Source organism: Grampus griseus (assembly GCF_964374135.1).
Source record: "Grampus griseus genome assembly, chromosome: 1".
NCBI lineage: Eukaryota > Metazoa > Chordata > Mammalia > Artiodactyla > Delphinidae > Grampus > Grampus griseus.
This window is the reverse complement of record NC_139017.1, coordinates 161,701,231-161,724,500: the sequence shown is the minus strand read 5'-3', so window position 1 is coordinate 161,724,500 and position 23,270 is coordinate 161,701,231. Positions and strand designations below refer to the sequence as shown.

The window sequence follows — 23,270 nt, the reverse complement described above, 5'->3', positions numbered from 1 at the left end:
ACGGGGAGTGTCTTCCTGTGCTGGGCCCCAACATAGGCAGAGGTCCACAAGCGTTCTGACTACAGGGTCTGCAGCCCGTTGCCTGCCTCCAGTGCCCAGGGGATGCCGTGGACAGTTCACCCGTTCAACCACATGGAATGGGAACAATGGCTTGGATTGGTGACCAAAAATCCCCTTGGTGATCTGACTCCTACTGAGGAAAGTTCTATGTTTGATTACAGTGACTCTAAACAATGTTTTTCCCTTGGTGCAAAACGAGTCAAATGATTCCCAGATTCCAGTGGCTTATCATGTTTGGGATGGCTTGGGGTATTGGGAGCTGAACATGGAGTCTTGAGGTCAGTTGCCCCCCTCTGCATAGAAAGGACCAACCACATGCAAGCAAATCACAGACATCTCGGATGTCTTCCCTATGAAGTCTGCCAAGTAACTCACAAGATATTAAATACCGAATGGACAGGAAAGAAGCAGCTTCATACAACAGGCTCCTTTATGACTCCCAAACAAGGGATCTGGATACGTGGATTCTATCTGTGCCTCATCTGCCCTGTGGGTGAAGGGGCCGATGCGCCTTGGGGCTTCCTTCCCTCTCAGGCCATCTCTATCTATCTATCTATCTATCTATATACACATACGTTCTTACTGGAAATTTCCCATAACCTTCCTGCTATTAAGTCCAGGTGGTGGGTCCATCATAGTTTGTCATGGTGGGAACGGCCAACATCTATTTTCCTTCCCCAGTACATAGGTGTAAGCGCCCTATGGGAAACCCAGGCGTCAGCACAGTTCACCATGTCAGCTTGGAATGACCCCCTCAAAAGCATCTCTCTGTTAAACCAGGAAACTGCCCAAAAGAGGAGAGTGGTGCTGCAAACCTTACGGCTTTGGACGTGTTGACATCTGTGCAGGGAGGAGCTTGTGCCTTTACTGGGCAGGAATGCTGTGCGTTTATACACCTCCACCTGAACCCAGCATAACTGGCTTACTTTCCCATATGAGAACAGTCATTAATCATATAAAGTTTCCTTTGCTGATGCTTCTACTCGCTGACTTACTTCTCTCCTGGGTAAATGAGGAACCGTAGTTCTCAGTATTCTTCTATGTTTAGTAGTTTGTTCTTGCTGCTTCTGCCAATGAGGAATGCAAGCCGCCTCCCGAGATCTGTCACTAGTGTCTCTGTGGAAGAATGATGGATAAGAGTGTATGGCTGTCAAGACGTCATCAAGATGTCAGGTGTGGAGTGTACGGCTGTTGGCATAACCGATGCCATCTTGGGCCCATTTAGCTCCTCCTGTCCTTCCACTGACCCTAGCCAGGACTATACTGTGCAGTAAATGACTTCTCTGTCATCGAGGATTTTCTAGTTAATAGATACTGTTTAATAATCCTTAGGACCAGCTAACCTTTATGCTCTGTTAGTCTCCAAACAATGTCAAAGACCTTCGATGACATATTCCCAGTGCCCACCAGACTAGTTGCCCATTCATAAATCTTGATTTGGGAAGGCACTTCCTGTTTCCAAGCACGTACCTCCATACCCTAAGTTAACTAAAAAATTGTCCCAGTGGCCCCTCAGCCATGCAGAGTGCAGGTGCCAATGCTTCTGGATCATTGTCCACCGGATCCCACCCTGTGAGTAAGTTACCTTATAATAAACTGATCTGTTGAGTACATGGAGCTGCCCGCCTCGATTTTCAGTCTCCAGATAGCTTCTCAGTTTGGTGGGCACTTTTCATTATCTCCATCCTCCAACAGTCATCTCTTAATTACTTCTAAGGTTTTCTTCTCTGGAAGAGTGAATCAAAGCAGAAGATAATTTTGGCAACTCCCTCTCTCCCCATGAAATAAGAACAGGATGAATTAAAAGTAGAATTTTAAAGAACTGTTACCAAACCAAACTTGAGTCCACTCGCCCATGCCCAGGAAAGCCAAGCTGCTGACACTGGGTTATGGTGAAGGAAAGTGCAGTGTTTATTGCAGGGCACCAAGTAAGGAGTCCAGGTGGCTAGGGCTCAAAAAGTCCAAACTCCCCGATGGCTTTCAGGGAAAGGTTTTGAAAGACAGGGTGAGGGACAGGGGTTATGGGGTACACGATTAGCTTGTGGATACTCTTCTGATTGGTCAGTGGTGAGAAAATCAGGAGTCAACATCATCAACATCATCAACCTTCCAACCTGTCTGGGGTCTACATTCTTGTGGGCAGCATAGAGTTAACTTCTTCCGTCTGGTGGGGGTTACAGTATCAGCAAAACATCTCAACGGATATAGCTCAGCACATTATCTCTAGCCCTTGAAGAGGAACTAAAGGTCCTTGACTTTGTTTAATGGGTAAACTATTATTATTTCGTCTTTTGTTTTGTTTTAATATTTATTTATTTATTTGGCTGCGCAGGGTCTTAGTTGTGGCATGCAGGATCTTCATTGCAGCATGCGGGATCTTTTTAGTTGTGGCATGCGAGATCTAATTCCCTGACCAGGGATCGAACCCGGGCCCCCTGCATTGGGAGCATGGAGTCTTAACCACTGGACCACCAGGGAAGTCCTAGTATTTTGTCTTGTTTGACTGTTTTACTTTGTTTCTGCATTTTCTCACTTCTTGGATTAGATTTATCCTTTGGAACTAGGGGAAGGCCTAGGAGGCTAAAGTTTTTCCACAAATAAGAGGCAGGTGGAGGACTTGTTGGGGGGTGGTCTGTCCCGGGAAGGCACCATAGCATCTTGCTCGGTTACAGAAGGTTTTGGAAATTAAAAATGTAAAAGCAGAAAAAAATTTTAAAAGTTGTAGAACAGTTAGAAGATGAAGTCTATGAAATCTCCTGGAAAGTAGAATAGAAACTCAAGGAGATGAAGAATTGGTCCAGAAGATACAACATACAAGTAAAAGATGCTAACAAAAGAGAGAAAAACGAAAAACAAACAAACAACAAAAAAAACCAAAACAAGAAAGTTTCTAGACCTGAAGGTGTGAGTCTCCATATTAAAAAGATTCACAAGTGCCCAGAAGCAAGAATGAAAGACCTGCAGAGGGCTGAGCATGTGAAAAATCAGAGCACCAGGGACAGAGAGAAGACTCCCAACCTTCACACACAAGGAGTCTGGGGTAAAAATGACGCTGGACTCCCAACAGTAAACATGTTACTCCAAGACTATGGAGCCAAGTTTGGGGGAATACTGTTTACAACCTGGATTTCAATACCAGCCAGATCATTGCTGAAAAATAAACAATGCTGTACATTAGATTTAGGCTTAGACACAGTCTGAGAGAACTTGTTTTTTAAAGATCATGATAGGGACTTCCCTGGTGGTCCAGTGGGTAAGACTCCATGCTCCCATGCAGGGAGGAACTAGATCTCGCATGCTGCAACTAAGACCTGGTGCAGCCAAAATAAATAAATAAAAATAAATCTTAAAAAAAATAAAGATCACGATAAAACACACATAACATAAAAGTGATCACTAGGTATATGGTTCAGGAGTGTTAAGTATATTCACATTGTTGTACAACCCATCTCCAGAAATTTTTCATCTTACAAAACTGAAACTTGATCCCCATTTTCCCTCCCTCCAGGCCCTGGCAGCCACTCTTTTACTTTCCGTCTCTATGATTTTGCCTACTCTAGATACCTTACATAAGTGGAATCATACAATATTTGTCCTTTTGTCAATGGCTTATTTCACTAGCATAATGTCCTCAAGGTTCATCCATGTTGTAGCACGTGTCAGGATTTCCTTCCTTCTTAAGGCTGAATAATATTCCATTTTATGTAATATATACCACATTCTGTTTATCTGTTCATCTGTTGATGAACACTTGGGTTCCTTCCGCCTCCTGGGTATTGTCAATAACACTGTGATGAACATGTGGGTGTATGAATATCTGAGTCCCTGCATTCAATTCTTTTGGATATATACCTAGAAGTGGCATTGCTGGATCACATGATAACTCTATTGTTAATATTTTGAGGGAGAGATAAATTCTTTTAATCTCTGCTGAAAGGAGACAGCAGACCCTGCTATTCCCTGCAAGCCCAGAAACTACATAGAGGTTTTTGTAGTGTTTGGAACACAAAGCCTGACCCCTGCTCCCAGAACTGAGCCCACTTCCTTCCCTCTGCTCGCCAGCCATGCAGGTGCTGCAGTCCCTGCTGGGAGAGAAGCATCTGATGCAGGGAGCAGGGAGTTTTGGTTCTGTCCAGTCCCAGCTGGGACATGCCGGGGCAAAAAGCTCTTTGGGCTCACACTCACTTCCCCAGGCCCAAGCCCCATGGTTCCACTTTCTGTGTTCCCGCTCTGCTCTGCCCCCAGTTCCCTCCTCGGGACCTCGCTTGTTCCCAGGCCTGAGCAGCTCCTGCCCAGCCCCCCTCAGCTGTCACCCCTACTGATCTGCGCCCCTGCAAGATGTCTTGGGACCCTCCACTACCCCCACCCCCAGAGCCAGCATGCCCTAGGCCTTCCCTGAGGTCCTGGGGCTTGAAGAGGACTTGCAGCTAACTTTCCACCACACAGGAGGGAGCAGAGTCAGTCCTTCGGAGATTCACAACCACACATGGCTCCTCCTTGAGGAGATGCGAGTACTGAATATCTTTTTCCAGAAGGGATGTTCCTCCAGTGAACATCTACCAGGGAGGGACATCCCTCCAGGATGGTCTCCACAGCTGTCTCAGGGAGTCATTCATGTATATGAACCAAGCTACAGAAAATCTAGCAAACAGGCAAAGAAGACAGATCACCCCTCAAGCCCCCATGGTTCCCAGCTCCGGGAGCGTTACTGGTTTCCCGTGAGTTTTCTGCACACGATGGGCAACTCGATGTGTGTCTGCTGCTCAGGTGGGGTGCCCTCGACACCCAGAGGTACCATCACGTGGCAGACTGTCGTTCGATTTGTGAAAGGGCACACGTCTCATAGCCATCAGGGCCAGTGCCAGAGGAGGAAGTCCACAGGAGCCCAGGGAAGGCTCCAGGCTGTGGGACAGAAGCCTCGTAACCTAGCAACCAGCATGCAGAGGGCTTCCAGCCTCTGCCAGCTCACTCACCCCTGAGCAGAGGCAGCCTCCTCCTCTCTCCCATACCCTGCCCTTGACCTTCCTGACTGCTGGCCTGTTTCCCACCACCTTGGGCCAACATGCCACACTGGTGGACATTGAAGTGGACAGCAGGACATTGTAACCACCATGTCCAGCACTGCACCATCATTAGTCCCCTTTTCTTCCTGGAAAGGATCATCCCACCCACTTGGATGTTGCCTGAAAACCCCAGGCCACATGACAACACCTGCAAGAGTGGACGGTGCCAATGCAGCAGCAAGGGCCCCAGTCCCCAAAAGTCCCCCTGACCATCGGCTGCCCACAGCAGGTCCCGAGCCAGTCACCTTCAGACTCCAAAAACGCGACAGAGACTGTGGAGGAAACTCCAGCCCTTGGTCCTGGCAGGCACCCTCCTCTCAGCTCCTTCCCACGGCAGCTCCCCAGCCTCTCTGTGAGCCTGGGATTCCCTCTCCACACCCCACTCGGCTCTTGAGGGACCTGGGGAGGCCCAGACCAGTGTTTTGGGGGTGGAAAGGGCTCGGGTGACGGCCAGCATAGGCCTGGCTTCCAATTCCATTTCCTCCATTTGCATATTGCATAAGAGCAAAGAAGAGTTTCCCACTCAGACTCTTATTTCCCTAAAATAGAAAGCAGGGTGCTGGGAGAAGGAAATAAGAGCTGAGATCTCTAAGAAATGACACAGGCACAGGAGGCCCTAGGGAAATAATAGTGATAACAGATATCGAGCGCTTGGCATGTGCCCAGATGCCTATGTTACACTATCATTTTCACCAACACCCCACTCTCACCAGTTCCCATTGTACAGAGGAGACTGAGATTCAGAGAGGTTAAGGAACTTGCCCAAGGTCACACAGCTAAGTGATGGAGCTAGGATTCAAGCTCAGCTCTATCTCCAAAGCCCGCCTTTTTTTTTTTTTTGTGGTACACGGGCCTCTCACTGTCGTGGCCTCTCCTGTTGAGGAGCACAGGCTCCGGACGTGCAGGCTCAGCGGCCATGGCTCACGGGCCCAGCCGCTCCGCGGCATGTGGGATCTTCCCAGACCAGGGCACGAACCCGCGTCCCCTGCATCGGCAGGCGGACTCCCAACCACTGCTCCACTGGGGAAGCCCCCCACACTGTATATTTCTTACTGATGACTCATTTATTTTGCAGGTGGAAGTTTGTACTACAGGAGTTTCTTCTTGAAGGTCAGGGCTGGACCTGATTTCAGCTGGGTCATGGGACAGGCAGTGGTGTCTGTAAACGTCTATGCAAGGAAAGAAAAAGACGGAAAGAAAAAGACAAAAAGTACAGGCAACACAGTGGCAAGGAGCACTCTCAGCGACCAGAGCATGGTTTCTAAACACCATTCTCCAATAAAAGGAACCAAGGCTTCTGGGAGAAATGCCTGATTGTAGGGTGAGGGCAGGGAAAAGACAAGATGACCCTGGAGCATCTGATAGCACTAGGCAGTAAGGAGGTGCTCAGAGAAGGGAACAATGGGGGTATGGCAAAGGGTCCCAGGGGCCAGACTGGGGGAACTCCCAAAGCTGGAACAATCTGAGAAACAAAATAAATAATGTAGTATTAGATTATAGTCAAAAGTATAAATTAAATATACATGAGTCCATACTGACATAAATAATTGAATAAATAAATGGGGGAGAAGAGACAAATCTTTCTTACAGAAGAATTCCAGATAATTTATTTGGATGCTGCCCCTTCCAGGAAGCGGGGCTGAGTTTCCCCTGAGTTCCTTCCAAAGAGCAGCTTTACTGTGGTGAAACCTGGAAACACCACCTTAACCAAGTGGTCAAGTGTAACATCACAGTGAGAAGTCACGTGGATATGTCACGTGCCCCCCGGAGGGTGTGATGAGAAGGACACCTTACCTTGGTAGTATCCTCCCCCTAAAATTCATAACCCCAGTCTAGTCATGAGGAAGACATCAGAAAACAACAACAACAACAAATTGAGGGACATTCTGCAAAAATACCTGACCAGTACTCTTTAAGACGGTCAAGGTTATAAGAACAAGGTCAAGGAAAGGTTGAGAAAGTGTCACAGACAGGAGACATTATGACTAAATGCAATATGGAATCCTGGTTGGGATCCTGGGCCAGAAAAAGAACAGCAGTGAAAAAACAGATAAAATGCAAATAAAGTCTGTAGTTCAGTTAACAGCAACGCAGCAATGTTGGTTTCTTAGTTTTGGCAAATGCACCTTGGTAATGTGAGATGCTACCAACAGGGGAATTTGAAACTAGCTGAGGGATATATGGGAAATCTCTACTATTTTTGCAACTTTACTGTAAATCAAAAATTAAAAACAAACAAACAAACCACACACACACCCAGGCAAAATAAAGAGTAGAAAGAAACACAGCAAAATGTTCGTTATATTTGGGAAAAGAATGTCCTCTTTTTATTTGTCAAATGCCTTTAATTAGGGTTTATTCTTTTCATTTTAAACTTTTGTTATTATTTCTGATTAGAAGTCCTCTGTTATTTTATGGTGGAAAAAAACGAAATAAAGCATTTTGTACAATATCTATATTATCTCATTTAATCCTCACGATCAGTTTAGAAAAGATTCTTTCTTCCATTTTACAGATGAGGAAACTAGAACTCAACACCAAAGTGATTTGCCTAAAGTTATATAACAAGCCAGAGGAGGAGCTGGGACTTGAACCTCTGTCTGACTCCTGAGGCACAGGGAGATGGAAAATCCTTATCCCCTCCGGGGTCAGGGGAAGTGGTTGGTCTCTCTCCTAAGCTGATTTCTCTTTAGCCCAAGGAAGAATTTTTAAGTAGAATTGCGTCCTGGAAAGGTAATAAGCGGCAGAGGACCATGGAGTGTCCCGGAGAGGGATTCGGGAGGCCTGATGCTCTATCTTCCTCCTCAGACCCAAAGGGCAGGCTGTGTTCCTCCTGTGAGACTCAGAACTACACCAGGAGGGCCGTGTTTCCTCGTTCGGAGAGGACAGGGGGTATAACGAGGGTGAGTGGGAGTCGGGGGTTTCTCCATCTTCATCCTCGTCTTCCCTCCACTATGGGGCACCTCACTGATGGCTGGGCTCCTAGGGACCAGCTCTTATTTACTCAGAGTCTCCCGGATGTCAGGTCCTGGTCTTGACCTTCTAAATCCTGCCGCCAGTGCGAGAGGTGGGTACTGCAACCCCCTTGTAGAGACAAGGGAACTGAGGCCGGGAGAGAGAGGTGGCGCGTCCCAGAACGCGGCGTCGCATCCCCAACGCCCCTGGGCGGGGCGCTCCAGCCACCCCCGCCCCGCTGGGCCGGCCGGGCGGGGCTGCCGCGCTCGGCGGCGGGCGGGCCGTTCAGTGTGCGCCCAGCGAGCCGCGCGGACCATGGAACCTGTGTCGCTGCAGGACTTCGTGTGCGCCCTGGACCCCGCCTCCCTCCCGCGTGTGCTGCGGGTCTGCTCGGGTGTCTACTTCCAGGGTGAGTGAAGGGCCGAGACCCCTCCGACCTCGGCCCCGCGGCGGACCGGTTCTCCCTGCCAGGGCGTTAGAAACCCGGGACACTGCGCCCTGGGTTCGAATCCCGACGCTGCCGCTACCCAAGTTGTGTGATTTGGGGCCACACTCCAACTTCGCCGGGTCACGGCTTTTGCTTGCGTGGAATGCGGGATCACTGATTGCCCCGCAGGGTGGTGATGGGAAGTCCATGAGCTCAGATACTCAAGTGGGTGGAACCGAGCCAAGCTGGGGCGGAACTGCGTTGCGCATTGCATGAGGTCCTACCGTGCAGGGTTGCGGCATTCAGGCGCTCACGCCGCCAGGCTATTGCTTGATTCTCAAGAGCCAGGTCAGCCTTCCCCTCCGTATGCCCTCCCACTCCTCCCCTTGGACGTTTATCTACACGTCCTTCTTTCAGTCCCCCCATCCCGCCTTTGCCCTCTGCTTGGCACTGGGCCGTACTTGATCCGATCAACTCTTCAGTTCTCAGCTAAAATGACTCCTCCTCCGGGAAGCCTTCCTGGCTCCTTGCACACCCGCACATCTGCCCACATGGCCGCAGCCCACCTGGTTCACAGGGATGGTACACAGCTGGGGCTTAGTAGTCATTGCCTGAAAGGGTGAGAGGGGAGGGATTGACAGGCAGTGAGGGGAGAGGCGGCGGCTCTGAGGGTGAGGGAGGACCTGTGGGTGACTGAGTAGGAAAGGTGGAGGGCGAGGAGAGAGGGAAGTGAGAGTCTGGGTGGGGTGCAGGAGGCTACTTCCTTAGAGAGCAAACTACGTCTGAGTGCCCTGCCTTATCCGTTCCCTCCATCCGCTCCCTTGCTCCGCCACAGCAGCTTCCAGAAAAGTGTTCTGAGGCCCCAAGTGGGGTTCCTAGATCAAGGGTGAGACGCCTGGAGGGCCCCACAGGGGGCAGGACGGGCCACCACACCATGGGGTCTCGCCAGGCCCACTTGGGAATCTGAGGGATCTGGGTTCAAATCCCGCTCTCCCTGGGGGCTTCCTGCAGGCATCTGTGCTCTGTTTGCCGTCCCCCTGACACCCCGTCCCACTGTGTGTCGCAATACTTGCGTTTCCTCATTATGCTCCCCGCCGGGGGGGCGGGGGGGGCTGGAGTGGCGGAAGTGAGGGTAAGAGAAGAACCTGACAGGATGAGAGTGTGGGAGTGGGGTGAAGTGGAGAGGGGCAGATGGTGATACTGATGGGGCAGATGGCTGTGGTCACCGCGTGGTTAGGAGCCCCAATTCGGAGGCAGATTATGTCCTGGGTGGAGTCCCAGTTCTGCCTCCTATTACCTGATGATCTCGGGCGGCCCATTCACCCTTGCCAAGGCTCGGTTTCCATATTTAGAAAAGAGAAACTGTCCTTCCCTCCAGGGGCAGTCATGAGTCTTAAGTGCTATGACACGTCTGCAGTGCCGAGCACAGCGCCGGGCATATAGTAAGTGCTCAGCACCAGGGCTGCTCTTGTTACCAGCCCCGAGTGTCTGTAGACAGAAGTGTGTGTTTTATGAGCCTGTGTGTATTTTCCTGGGGATAAGGGGTGGGATTTTCATCAGTTTCTCAGGGCTGTTGTAAAGGACCCTGCCGGGGCTGCCCTGGGGGTGCAGTAGCGTCAGGTGGCCTGGAGGCTTGCCCACCTGCACTGTCTGTCCCTCATCAGCAGGATGGGTCGCTGTGTGTGAGAGATCTTTACTGAGCATCTTCCATGCTCTGGACCCTGCTATAGCCCTTTAAACCTTGTAAGTCAGGGCCCAGACCCGCCTACTGGGCCCAGCCTGTCAGCAGCCCGCCACCCCCTCCTGTGCTTCTCTTAACAGCAAGTCATCTGAAGAAGAAAACGCCAGTGTGGGTGTTTGGCTTTGTGTGATCTCGGGGCAGTCACCGAACCTCCCTGGGCCTGATTTTGTAGCTAATAAGGGAACTGGGATTTACTGGGTTGTTTATTCATTCATGACTTAAACACACACACTTCGAGGCTGGGCCTGTGCCGGCTGAGATGCATCAGTCCTGCCCTGTGAGCTGAGTTCAGGAGGCAAGGGGATGTGACCACAGAGGGGTACAGTCAGCGCTAAAAGAAGGCAGAGCGGCATCAGGGAAGAGCATTCCAGGCACCGGAACAACGTGTGCAAAGGTGTGACCGAGCAGTGCCTGGGGGGAACAGGGCACAGGCGGCGCAGCGCTTGGCCTTTGCTGAACGGGTGAAACTGACTCTGTCTCCGCAGGCTCCATCTACGAGATCTCCGGGAATGAGTGCTCCCTCTCCACAGGAGACCTGATCAAGGTCACCTGTGTTCGCCTCCAGAAGGTGGTCTGCGAGAACCCGGGGACGGGCCAGACCATGGAGCTCGCTCCCAACTTCCAGGGTAAGGCAGGCACCTCTATCTCCCTGAGTGTCCTGGAACCCTCCAGGCACACCCTCGGGCACATGTGACCCCAAAACAAACTCCCACCCCTCTGGGTTGGCACACACTGCTCTCACATCCACCACTACCCAGCCCCGAGACCCGAATGTCCTCTGAGTGCTCTGACGGTGTCCTGAGCTGGCATGGCTGTGTCCTCTCCGTGTCCATCTCTGATTACATCTGCCTCTTGGCTGGGCCTTTTTTTGTTTCATGTCTTTGTCCACGTGCCAGTTTTCATGTTCGCTCCCACATTCACTCACCAAACATTTATTGACACTTGCTGTGTGCCAGGCCTCGTGCTGGGGGCTGGGGTGTGGGGTTCAGGATGAAGCAGATGCAGCCCTCTCCGGCGGGGAGTTGCCAGGATGGCAGTGAGGAGGACAACAGCACAAGTAGGCACCAGTTTGGAGAGGGCTCCGGGCAAGAGTGGCCTGCCTCTCCAGAGGTCTGTGCAGGCTTCCTGGAGGAGGTGGCACCTCAGCTGGAGGAAGGATCCCAGCTAGAGGGAGTAGCATGAGCACACTGGTGCTCCAGAAACCCCCTGTAGCGCATTCATTGCAGGAGGTGTGTAGTGTGGTGGACCAGGGGCCTGGACGCTGAAGCCAGCAGCCTGGATGGGAATCCCACCTCTGCTGGCTACTAGCTGTGGCCGTGGTTAGTTCCCGTGACCTCTCTGCGCCTCAGCTTCCTCTTCTGTAATGGGGCAGTCAGCCTTGATGTGACGATTAAATGAGTTGCCATGTATGATGCACTTAGAACAGGGCTGGGCTCAGAGCAGGCACCCTCTGTGGGCTTGTTCTCAGTATGGTTTCCTGTGATCGCTGAAGGGGACCAGTGAGGGCATGGGTTCCAGGTGAGGGGCAAGTTGTGGGGAGGTGAGCGGGAGCCAGACCGTAGGGGGGCGGGGGGAGCTTGTGTGGGGCACGGACACATTTCGTTCTTTTTTTTTTTTGACTTAATTAGGCACATAACCCATTTTTATTATAGAAAGAAATATACATATAAGTAAAAAGATCATGTCACTTAGTCCCACTGTTCAGTTAACCAGTTCACATCTAGTGCATATCATTCCAGATATTTTTGGTGTACATACACGTGTATAAATATTTTTACAAAAATAGCATACTATGAATACCATCTACAATGGTACCTTGGCATCTTTATCTTACTTGATGTACATGTAAGTCTGTATCATTAAGACTGTGTAGCCTCCTGCTGGACAGATACACAACACCTAAAACAACATCTTTGTGTATCTCTGGTATAATTATTTCCTTAGGATAAAGTCCTAGAAATGGAATTAGAAGGTCTAAGAGATGATGAATATTTTGAGGCTTCACACCGTTGTCTTTAGGCGGTATCTGTTATATCTTGCTTCCAAACAAATTCCTCTGTGTAGCCAGTGCCCAGGCCACAGCTTTCAGCACAGGTGAAGACAGCCAGGACACCCCAGTCGACACTCCTGCCCAGTCTGTCGGCCTTCAGGTAGTTGAGCAGATGAGGCATGACGTGGAATTCAAATATTCTCTTGGCACCACAGGGGCAATCTGGAATATCCTTTTCTTGAGGGATAGTTTCACAAGAGATCCAGATGGGGGCAATCCCTCTGCCGTATCTGAGAATTTGTTCTGGCTCAAGGGATATTTTGGTTTTAAACTTCTGGAAAATTCTATCTTCCCTAGATTCATGTTTTGCCATGGAATCCAATTCTTCCTCAGGTGCTTCACCCATGCTACCTATAATCTCTGATTCATCATCTTTTTCCACAACTTCAGGCATAATCTCATCTTCTGTTTCTATTACAATTTCAAATTCTGGAAAAAGGAAGCTGTGGTCTGGAACTGTACTGTCCAAATCATCTTCTTGTGTACAAGCCTGCTTATGTCCCAATCTCCAGTCCAAAGTCTGATGCTCCTTGCTGCAGTAATGTGCCTTGTGACATCGGGGGCATGTTTTGGGGCCTAAACAGCCACAAACTCTGCAGAGATGAGCACCGAACTCGAGCTGGAGGCACACGGATTCTCCTGTCTCCGGCGGAGGATCCTCAGAAGGTGGCTCATAGGCGTAGAAGTCATTTCTCCTAGGCAATTGATTTCTAAAAACTTGTAGGCCGGCGCAGCACGGTGGCGTTCGGCAGCAGAAAAGGAAGAGACCGCGGTGGAAGGCGAAGGCGCGGCCCGGAAGCGGTGCGTACAGCTGCAGCAGGAAGGCCAGTGGGCGGTCGCACAGCGCGCAGGCCAGCCCCGCGGGCCCCGGCAGCCCGGCTGCGCCGAGCCACGGCGGCCAGAGGCCCACCTTGCTGGGGAACTGCTCGCTGCGCAGCCGCCACGCCGGCGCCACCTCCACCTTTTTTTTTTTTTTTTAAAGGCTTTATAAATTTAATTTTTTTATAAATTCATTTATTTATTTAATTTTTGGCTGTGTTGGGTCTTCGTTGCTCCGCATGGGCTTTTCTCTAGTTGCGGTGAGCAGGGGCTACTCTTCGTTGCAGTGCACGCGCTTCTCACTGCAGTGGCTTCTCTTGCTGTGGAGCACGGGCTCTAGGCGCATGGGTTTCAATAGTTGCAGCACACAGGCTCAGTAGTTGTGGCTTGTGGGCTCTAGAGCGCAGGCTCAGTAGTTGTGGCGCACGGACTTAGGTGCTCCGTGGCATGTGGGATCTTCCCAGACCAGGGATCGAACCTGTGTCTCCTGCATTGACAGGCAGATTCTTAAGCACTGAACCACCAGGGAAGTCCCCACATTTCAGCCTTTATTTTGAAGGTATTAAGTAGCCAAAGCGCTTTTAAATAGGGAAGTGATGTGTTTTGTTTTGTATTTTGAGGGTTTTTAAAAAATTTGAAATAATTTCAAATTTACAGAAGACTTGCTAGAACTCCTGTATACTGTTTATCCAGATTCACCAGTTAAGCATGTTGTTACATTTGCTTTCCCTCTCTCTGTATATTATATATACATACACACACACATATATACATATGAACATATATTACTATATATGTGTGTGTATATATATCTTTTTTCTGAACCATCTGAGAGTTATAGACATGATGCCCCATTACATCTGAATATTACTCCCAGTATTTAGCGTAACTCCTATAAAACAAGGACATTCACTCACAACACTGTAGTTCAGTGATTAAATTCAGGAAATTTAATATTGATACAATACTACTGTCTAACCCACAGTCTGTATTCAGATTTCACCAGCCGCCCTACTAATGTCCTTGATAGCCCGGTGTTTGCCTTGATCCAGAATCTAGTCCCAGATTGCACATGACATTCAGTTGGCCTCCTTTAGTCTCCTTCAGGCTGGAATAGTTCCTCAGCCTTCCTTTGTCTTGCTATCAACATTTTTGAAGAGTCTAGATCAGTACGTTTGCAGAATGTCCCTCAGACTGACTTTGTGTGGTGCTTCCTTGAATAGATTTGTGTTGAGGGTTTTGGGCAGGAAGGCCCTGGAAGTGATATTATGTCCAGACATGGGGTATTTTAGGCCAGTCTGGTGGCAGAAGAATGGACAGGGCAGGGGGAGGGGTAGAGGGGCGGTCAGAGGTCATTTGGCCAGTAGCTCCTGGGTTTCTAGTTTGGGAGGGACTGTGGCACTCACCCACCCAGAATGGGGTGGTAGGTGCTGGTGTGTGGGAATGGAGCAGTGGTGAGGTATCTGGAGACAAAGATGGCAAAGTGAGAGGCAGGTGGGGTCGGCAGGTAGGAAAATGTGGCAGTGTGTCTGTTCTGTTCTGTCTCTGGTGACAATCCCTCTATGTCCGTGCCTGTGTCAGAAGGAACTGTCCCCACCCCTGCCCTCACTGTCCATTTGCAATGGTCACTTGCTGCCTGCCATCCCTCAGCCCTGCAGCCTGGATATCCAAATGCTGGCCCACCCTTGGCCCCTGTCCTCGGGGGACTCTGGCTGGTTCTCTGCAGCCAGACCTGGGCATGGGATATGAGGCCCTGGGCTCGGCAAAGGTCTGCCCCACCCTGACACCCCCTGCTGTGCCCCACAGGCAACTTCAGCCCCCTCACTGGCCCCCAGAGCTATGGAACCCTGGAGGAGCTGGTCTCTGCTGCAACCCAGAGCTCCAAGCAGCTGCCCATCTGCTTCATGTCGACCCACAGAATCACCACCAAGGCCAGGGTGGTGCCTCAGGAGCAGCCCCTCAAGCTTGAGGCTGTGGAAATGCACCTCGGGACCTGCTGTGCCCGCTGTGTGCTGGGCACCGGGGCCCAGCAGGTGATTCTGCACTTGCCCCTGTCCCAGAAGGGGCCCTTCTGGGAACTGGAGCCTGGGCCCCCTCGGACTCTGCTCCAGGTGCTGCAGGACCCGGCCCTGAGGGACACCATCCTCACCTGCCCCGCCCTCCCCTGGCACTCCCTGACCCTGATGCCCCAGTATGAGGTCGAAGCCATCATGCACTGTGAGTTCCCCGGGCAGGTGGGTGGGCCCGGGGGCGGGAGGGACAGAGGGGGCCCTGGGGAGCTGCTCTGCTGGGAAGATGCCCCCTATCCCCGTGGATAGTCCAGGGATTCCAGGTGGTTTACCTGGTATATACAACGTAACAGAATAAAGAATCCCCAATAGTGGAAGTTAGGTGCAAAAGGAGATAGGAAAATGGGTAACTTGAGTGAGGTCCCACGTACTTTATAAAGTTTGGCAAAAGTTGGGCTGTGAGGTTGCCCGCAGCTAGGACAAAGAAACATAGTGTTAGAAAGTGCAGCGTTGACCATTTGCTCAGGAGAAATATATTTTCCTGTTGCTGGGGAGAGCAAGATTGTTCGTGAAGGGCCTCCTGTCTGGGAGGGTACTGTCTGGCTGAATCCCCCAGCTGTTTCATAGGTTACTTCTTAGGACAGGCTGGTGGCTGCACACAGAGGGTTGGTGAAACGGAGGCAGAAGCTGGCCAGGTCTGGCCGGTCGGAGGCCAAGCTGGAGCAGAGGTAGAAGAATGGGTGTATGTGTAGAGGTGCCCAGGGCACCCCCATTCTTCACCCTCCACTCAGCCTTGGCCTCTTGACTGGCCAGGTTCTGCCTCTGCCTCACCAACCCTGCTCTGGATGCTGCCAGCAGCCTGACTCAGTCCTGTCCTAAGAAACAACCTAGGCTTTGTTTGCTAGTTTTTGTAAAAATAAGTTGACTGCCCTGGAGAATGAGGCAGCTCAGGTAATTTATAAAGCATTCTGAATTAAAAAAACAACAGTATAATGAACCCAGATGTGCCCATCTCCCAGCTTCAGCCGATTATCAGCTCATCTGGCACAGAGCAAAAATCCCAACCATGTGACCTGAGGGAAGTCACCACCACTCCTCGGAGCCTCAGTGTTCTCATCTGCAAAACAGGGAGAACATTCCGTGTGGTGTGGCTCAAACAACATAGTGGGCGGGCCAGTTTTCCTCAGACTCTTACAGAGTTTATGCACCAGGCGCTATCAATGCCAGGACAGGAGGAGGTTGTCCAAAGTCATGTAGGCAGTGTTTTTCTTGATTTGGTTCTATCTATTTAAATCCAGAAAGGATTTGGAACGACAGCTTATAAAATTACATTCAAAATTCAATTAAAATTTTAAAAGTGAACTGATTGGATATTCAGTGATATTAAGGAATTATCAAATTATTATTATTTCAATGTGATCATAGCCTAGTGGTTATTATTTTTGAAATTTTAGTTACCCCTTCTTTTAGCAATACATGTTGAAATAGTCACAGATGGCAAGATGTGATTATTCTGATTCCAAATAATCCAGTGGAAGGGGAATGGATAGATAGGGGTATAAAGGAAAGAAAATGGGCCATGGGTTAAATGTTGAAGCTGGGTGACAGGTACATTGGGGTTCACTATGCTATTCTACTTTTATAAATATTTTAAAAACTTTTTATAGTAACTTTTAAAAAAGAGGTTGAAGGAAAGAGTGGGCAAGGAATCTGGTACAACAGGAAAATGCTGGTAGGAAAGAAAAGATGAAGACAGGAGAGAGGTTAGCAGGCTCAGACCTCTGAGGGGTGGAGGGTGCGCACCTGAGCTGACCTCTCCCCTCCACAGTGCGCAGGACCATCGTCAAGATCCCCTCCACGCTGGAGGTTGACGTGGAGGATATCACCGCCTCCTCTCAGCACATCCACTTCATACAACCGCTGCTGCTGAGCGAGGCCCTGGCCCGGGGAGGCCCCTTCCCCCTGCCCACAGAGATCCTGGAAGTTCCGGAGGGGCCCCCCATCTTCCTCAGCCCGTGGCTGAGCTCCTTACGGAAGGGCCAGAGGCTCTGCATCTATGGCGTGGCCTCGCCACCCTGGCGGGTCCTGGCCTCAACCAAGGGCCGGAAAGTGCCCAGACACTTCATGATCTCTGGGGCCTACCAGGGCAAGCTGCGGCGGCGGCCGAGAGAGTTCCCCACGGCCTACGACCTCCTGGGTGCTCTCCAGCCAGGCCAGCCACTCCGGGTAGTGGCCACAAAGGACTGTGAAGGAGACGGGTTGGAGAACCCCGGGTTCATGTCCCTGGCCATGGGAGACAGGCTGGAGGTGTTGGGGTCTGGCCAGGCCCTTGGGGTTCAAGAGAGGGACATGAATGTCCTGGTGTGTCAGCGGCTGAGTGACCAGCCTGGGGAGGAAGAGTATGAAGAGGCAGAGGACCAAGAACAGATTCTGCTGCCCCTCCACTTCTCTGGCGGCTTCGTGGAAGAGCTGGGTGATGGCCGGCGCTACAGCCTGCAGGATCTGATTGCCCAGTTCCCACTGCCCTGTGAGGTCAAGGTGGTGGCCAAGGATGCCAGCCACCCTGATGACCCTCTGCCCTCCTTCCTGGGCCTGCGGCTGGAGGAGAAGATCATGGAACCCTTCTTGGTGGTCAGCCTGGACTCCAACCCTGAGATGTGCTTCGAGGTCTCTCCCCGGTGGCTGGACCTGACTGTCGTGGAAGCCGAGGGGCAGCCAAGCCAGCCGGCTGGGCCCCTCCCCGTAGTCCCAGTGGAGGAGCTGACAGAGGCCTTCTATTATCACCTTCGGAAGTCACCGGCCTTTGAGGGTCAAGCTCCCCCGCCCAGGCCTCCGAAAAGTAAGGGCCTCAGTGGGCAGAAGAAGCAGGTCAGCAAGGCGAAAGGTGTCAAGGTACCAACAGAACCCAAGTGGGCAGGGAGGGGCCACCTGTAGGGATCATCAGGGTCCTGCCGTTTCTTCTTTGTCTGTCTGGCATCATGCCTCTTACAGCTGTACAGGACATGCAGTTTGTTTATTTTTGAATTTTATTTTTTTATACAGCAGGTTCTTATTAGTTACCTATTTTATACACATTAGTGTATATATGTCAACCCCGATCTCCCAGTTCATCCCACCGCCGCCACTACCCACCCACCCCCACTTTCCCTCATTGGGGTCCATATGCGTGTTCTCTACATCTGTCTCTATTTCCAGAACGTGCAGTATATAAACGTGCGCGCTTTGTACCTATTATTGGATCCTGACCATCCTGACATTGGTGTGATCATTCATATCTTACAGTCGAGAAAATGACGTCTCAGCGACGGTGAGACTCACTCAAAGTCACAGTTTGTAAATGGGGGGGGCCTGAACTGGAGCGGAAGCATTGTGACTCCAAGTTCACGGTGCTTTACCTCTCTCTGCTACCCCTGCTGTCACTCCCTAGCTCAAGCTACAGCATTTTTCACCTAAACTCTTCCAGCAGCCTCTTCAACCCCTCCCCACGGCTGTCAGAATGGCCTCCCACATCCTTCCCTGGTCACTATGGGGCCTCAGCCCCACCTCCTGAAACCTTCCATGGCTCCCCATTGCTGGGGGTAATGCGAACCCCTTAACATGGTATCCAGGGTCCTTCATAGCTGACTTCAGTCTCACCTTCCCAGGCCCACCTTCCACCACTGCTCAGCAGCTCCAACCACCGAGGAACTCCTGATGCTCTCGGTATGCCAGGATTCCTGCCTCAGCACTTCACACACACCAGTCCTTCTGCCAGGAACATTCTTCCTCCTTTCAGGCTCACGGGCAAGGCTCAGCTCATTTCCTCCAAGGCGGTGACAGTTCTCCCTCTTCTGTAGTCACACTGCACGCTGTACGTAGCTTGGAGGTGGGAGGCCATGTAGTTTTAATTAGTTGTACTTGGTCTCTGGCTAGAACAAGAGTCCTGTGGGGCAGGGACCTCCCACTGCAAGGCAGGCAGAGAAAGTGCCAGTGAGTCCGAACTGAACCAAACTGAATCACGACAAGCGGGCAAAGAACCTGAGTCAGAAACACGAAGTTCACGTCCCTGTTTCCTCACTCTGTGGGCTGTACTTCCTCTCTGGGCATGTTTCCTCACCAGTGAGCCTGGGATAACATCACTAACTCTCAGTGCTGTTTTGTTAGCCTCTACTCGTGGGGCGCTTACCCTGGGGTGGCCCCTTATGCATACGTACTGCCCCACCCAGCTCTCACGGCGTCCCTCTGAGGTGGGCGCTGATAGCCACGCTCTGCTGAGAATGGGGGGCGTGGTGGCGTGGGGGGAGTGATCTACATAAAAAGCACTTTGTAAACTGTAACAAGCATACTGTTTTGGGATGTGCAGAGACTTGGATTTCGTACTGTGTGGGGAGGCAGTGGGATGGCAGTGGAAGTTAAAAAGATGAACCCTGAGCGATCTCAGCCCCAGAAGGGGCTCGTATCTGTGGGGCAGGGGGTAGGGTAGTCGTTTTCTGACAGAACCAAAAATAGACTGGGACATCTGAAACACAGGCCTTGTGACAGTGCTGGAAAGAATGTGGTACAAAGAGTTGAGACCTCCGTCCCAGCCTTGGTTCCTGACGGCTCCTCTGGGATGGCTCCTGCTTGTTGCCCTAGAACCAGCAATTTCCCTCCCTGGGAATCAGTATTCTCCGCTGCTCATCAGGGAGCCGTACTGTTTGCTGTTGAAAGCATGACGTGGGGAGAAGAGGAGCGGCTTTACAGGTCACTGACATGGCTCTGCGTCTGAAGCCTGGCCCGGCCAGGGATCCCGTGTGAGGCTTGACATGGCACACTCTTTCTGAGCCTGGTTCCTCACGTGTAAACTGGGAACTCTAAACAGCTCCTCAGAGAGTCACTTGAGGGTGAATGAACGGATATGCATACAGCTTCTGGCACATGGTAGGATTTCAATAAAAGTCCTCTTCCTTCTGGGACCCCTCTCAGCTCTGTACTCTGTTTGTCCTGAGGCTTTGTGACTACTTTTTTCTCCTTTAGCAAAAGATTTGGAGGACAATGACCAAATCCCTGTGTAAAAATGCAGAGACAGCCTGTCTCTAGCCCCCAACCCTATCATGTTTCACCCTGGCCCCTTTCTCCCCTGCCAAAGAACAGTTCAAGTGCTTGTAGCAAAAACACCTGGCGTCCTGAGAAGCCATACACTGAAAAGTTCAGAGGGGAGCAGAGGAAGTGAGATTTGAAGGAAATTGCATTTCAGGTACTCTCTTACCCCATTTCTTGGGACCCTGCTAACTTCTGCTTTTTTTACCACTTAGTCTTCTGAAGCCTTCGAATTGCAGGAACCACCTCTGATGCCTAAACCCAAGAGGAAGACCTTGCGAAAGGTCATCAAGGACAGCTGCAATTTATACAGTGCGATTCCTGGTCACAAGAAAGGTCTCAGGCCCACTAAGCCCATCACTCAGGATACAAGTGAGTCTGTCAGCCCCTGTTCACCCCTGTCTTTCCTTCTCCCCTCCCCCCATGCCATTCTGCTGCTGCTTTTGCCTCTGATGGTGCTGGCCATACCCTCAGCAGGGCTCTGCTCGTGAGCGACCCTTCCACAGTCCCAGTTGGATGGACAGGCCTATATGAGATGGGCGTAGGCTGAAGGGTCCCTACTGTCCTTCTCCCAGTGGCTCCAGGGCCCTGGCAAGGAAAATGAGTTCATCTCCCAACTACCCTCCCCAAGGCACACAGGAGAATGTTTGCAAAGTGTTCAGACACAACAAACTGTGGTTTCTGGGCTAGCAAGGACCTTAGAGCATCCAGACCAAGCCCTCCCCTGTTCAAGGGACGAAAGTACCCTAAAGAGGGGAAGGAACCTAAGGCCAAAGGTCCTCACTGACTTGGATTCTTTTGCAGATGATGAACACAATTACGAAGAAATACTTGAGCAGTTTCCGAAAACCCTCTAGGTGCTGGAGAAACCTTACTTCCTAACTGCTGCTTCTCAGGGAACCCGAGATATCAGCCAACTATTACAAGCCTTTAGAGGACCCTGGACAAGGTCTCTCAGAAATCAGACTGTGGACAAGGAGTGGCCGGGTGGGGACTGACTGGAAGTAGGATAGACCCTGCACCAGCTTCCCTCTGGCTCCTCTGGGCCCAGCACCTTGCATTTGGCTCCTTCAGGTTCAGAGCTTTGGTATCAAGTAGCCAGCTGGGTTCTACTCAATCCTGCACCCCAACACCAGCTGTCCCACTTGTTAGTGCAGAACGGAATCCAAGACACTGCCCACCTCGGTGACGGCAGCACAGTGCCTCCTGCCTCTTGGTAAAGGGGACTCAATCCTGACGACACACTGCACTGAGAGCCTTCTGTAATGCTGGCCGCCCCTGCTCCACTCTCTCCTCTCTCTCGCCGTCCCCCACCCAGGCTCCGAGCCCCTGAGGGACCAGGACTGTCTTCCTCATCTCTGCAGCACCCAGCACATGACCGTTGTAGGTGACTATCCAAGATTATTTCACTTTAAAAGCACAGAATAAAAATGACATCTGAGCTTCGGGAAAAAGGATAAGAGATGATCACTTATTAAGTTCTGTCTGAGTACCAGACCCTTTACAAACCCTATCTAAATCAACTCTCTGAGGTAGACAAGGCCTGGTTTTAAAGATCGGGAAACAAACTAGTCTAGTGTGCTTCAGCGGGCAGGCTAGCCATGGGCCTGGGTCAGGACCCTTGCTCACCACCTGCAAGTGATTTTAACCTCTCTAAGCTTCAGTTTCTTCACACGCAAAATGAAACTAAGTTATCTACCTCAAAGATTGTTTTAAGGATCGACTGAGATCACATCTGTAGAGCATTTATCACAGTGCCTGGCTCATAATAAATATTCAGTAAACATGTTAGTATCATTACTGTTGACCAAGATCTGAGAGCTGTACCTGTCTCTAAAACCAACACCCCTTTCACATGCTTACACTGTCTCCTAGTCATGGAATTCATCCCAGTGTTTATACTGTGTTCCTGGGCTGTGGAGACAGAGCCAGTATAACGAGATAAGAGAAGAAATACAAGCCTGTGCCTATGCAGAGAATAACTCAGTTTCCAGGGTCAGTTAAGGCCTGTTTAGTAAGGTAAGACCACAGGCCTCACTTCCTAGAAGTAGTGGGACTTTGGTTTCTTGGGCTAATGCAGTCACGGAATTAAGCACCATGGTCAGCGAAGGACAGGAGAGAGACAAAAAGATGGAAGGAGTGTCCAGTGGAGGTGGGAGCCGAAAGAGGGTCAAATTCCCACTCCTGGATTCGAGGCACTACACCTGAGTGTGTCCTTCCTTTGCCTCCTAACATCCCTCTGGCTCTCTGGACCCATGTACTTCCCAGGCCGCCACACTCCAGCAGGGCATTCTCCAGGTGACCACTGAGCAGTGACTACGTGCTGCTGGGCCAGTCCCCAGTATCTAGCACCCATGCTCATCTCCACACCAGTTCCCACGCCCTCCTCCACAGACGCAATCTCTACCACACAGGAGGACCCTGAGGAAGAGAGTACTCTGGGAAAAGCAATAAGCAAGAGACAGAAAGTTCCTCCTTGGCACCGAACCCCTAGGGATCAGGACCCCATGCAAATGTCCACAGTTTCACGTTCACGTTTGCAGTTAATCTTGGCGCCAAATTGAGCAAGATCACAAAAGGGGGGCAGAGGAGAGGGGCCACCAGTTCCCACAAAAGGGGGTTTCTGAGTGGCCAAATGCTGCCATGAGGAGAAAGCCACCAATTTCATAGCAGGGAAGGCTGGGCTTAAAAGGAAAACATGTTTGAAAACCACAACTGTGACTGTCTTACTAGAGCAGTAAGGGTAGGAAGGGAATGGACCAAAGGCAGATACCACCCTCAGGGTGCTTTTGTCTTCTTTACCTCTGGAATAAACCGCTGGGTGGTGGGGAGGGAACTATAATGGGGCTAGAGATTCCCCCAAGCAGTGGTCTCCAAAGTGAGGACACAAGATGATTGACTGGGAAACAGAGAAGAATTACAGTTGACCCCCAACACGGTAAAAAAATCCACATACAACTTTACAGTTGACCCTCCTCACCTGCAGATTCAACCAACTGCAGATCGTGTAGTATGTGTTTATTGGAAAAAATCTGCATATAAGTGGACCTGCACAGCTCAAACCGTGATGTTCAAGGGTCAACTGTAT

General features: G+C 50.8%; 2 protein-coding genes across 2 annotated transcripts; one reads left to right on the top strand and one right to left on the bottom strand.

Annotated features, from left to right (window-relative positions):
- Positions 1–8,393: 8,393 nt before the first annotated feature.
- THEMIS2 (thymocyte selection associated family member 2) lies at positions 8,394–21,880 on the top strand (the record flags this gene model as incomplete). The annotated part of the gene is made up of 6 exons (XM_082673424.1): positions 8,394–8,487; positions 10,732–10,872; positions 14,922–15,332; positions 16,953–18,016; positions 20,398–20,554; positions 20,987–21,880. The coding sequence occupies 6 exons, from the start codon at positions 8,394–8,396 to the stop codon at positions 21,037–21,039; spliced, it is 1,920 nt and encodes a 639-aa protein (XP_082529550.1). The 3' UTR covers positions 21,040–21,880.
- Positions 12,262–14,395, bottom strand: LOC309829702 (programmed cell death protein 2-like; the record flags this gene model as incomplete). The annotated part of the gene is made up of 3 exons (XM_082665815.1): positions 12,262–13,107; positions 13,207–13,257; positions 14,315–14,395. 3 exons carry the CDS (start codon positions 14,393–14,395, stop codon positions 12,262–12,264), a joined length of 978 nt encoding a protein of 325 aa, XP_082521941.1.
- Positions 21,881–23,270: the final 1,390 nt, after the last annotated feature.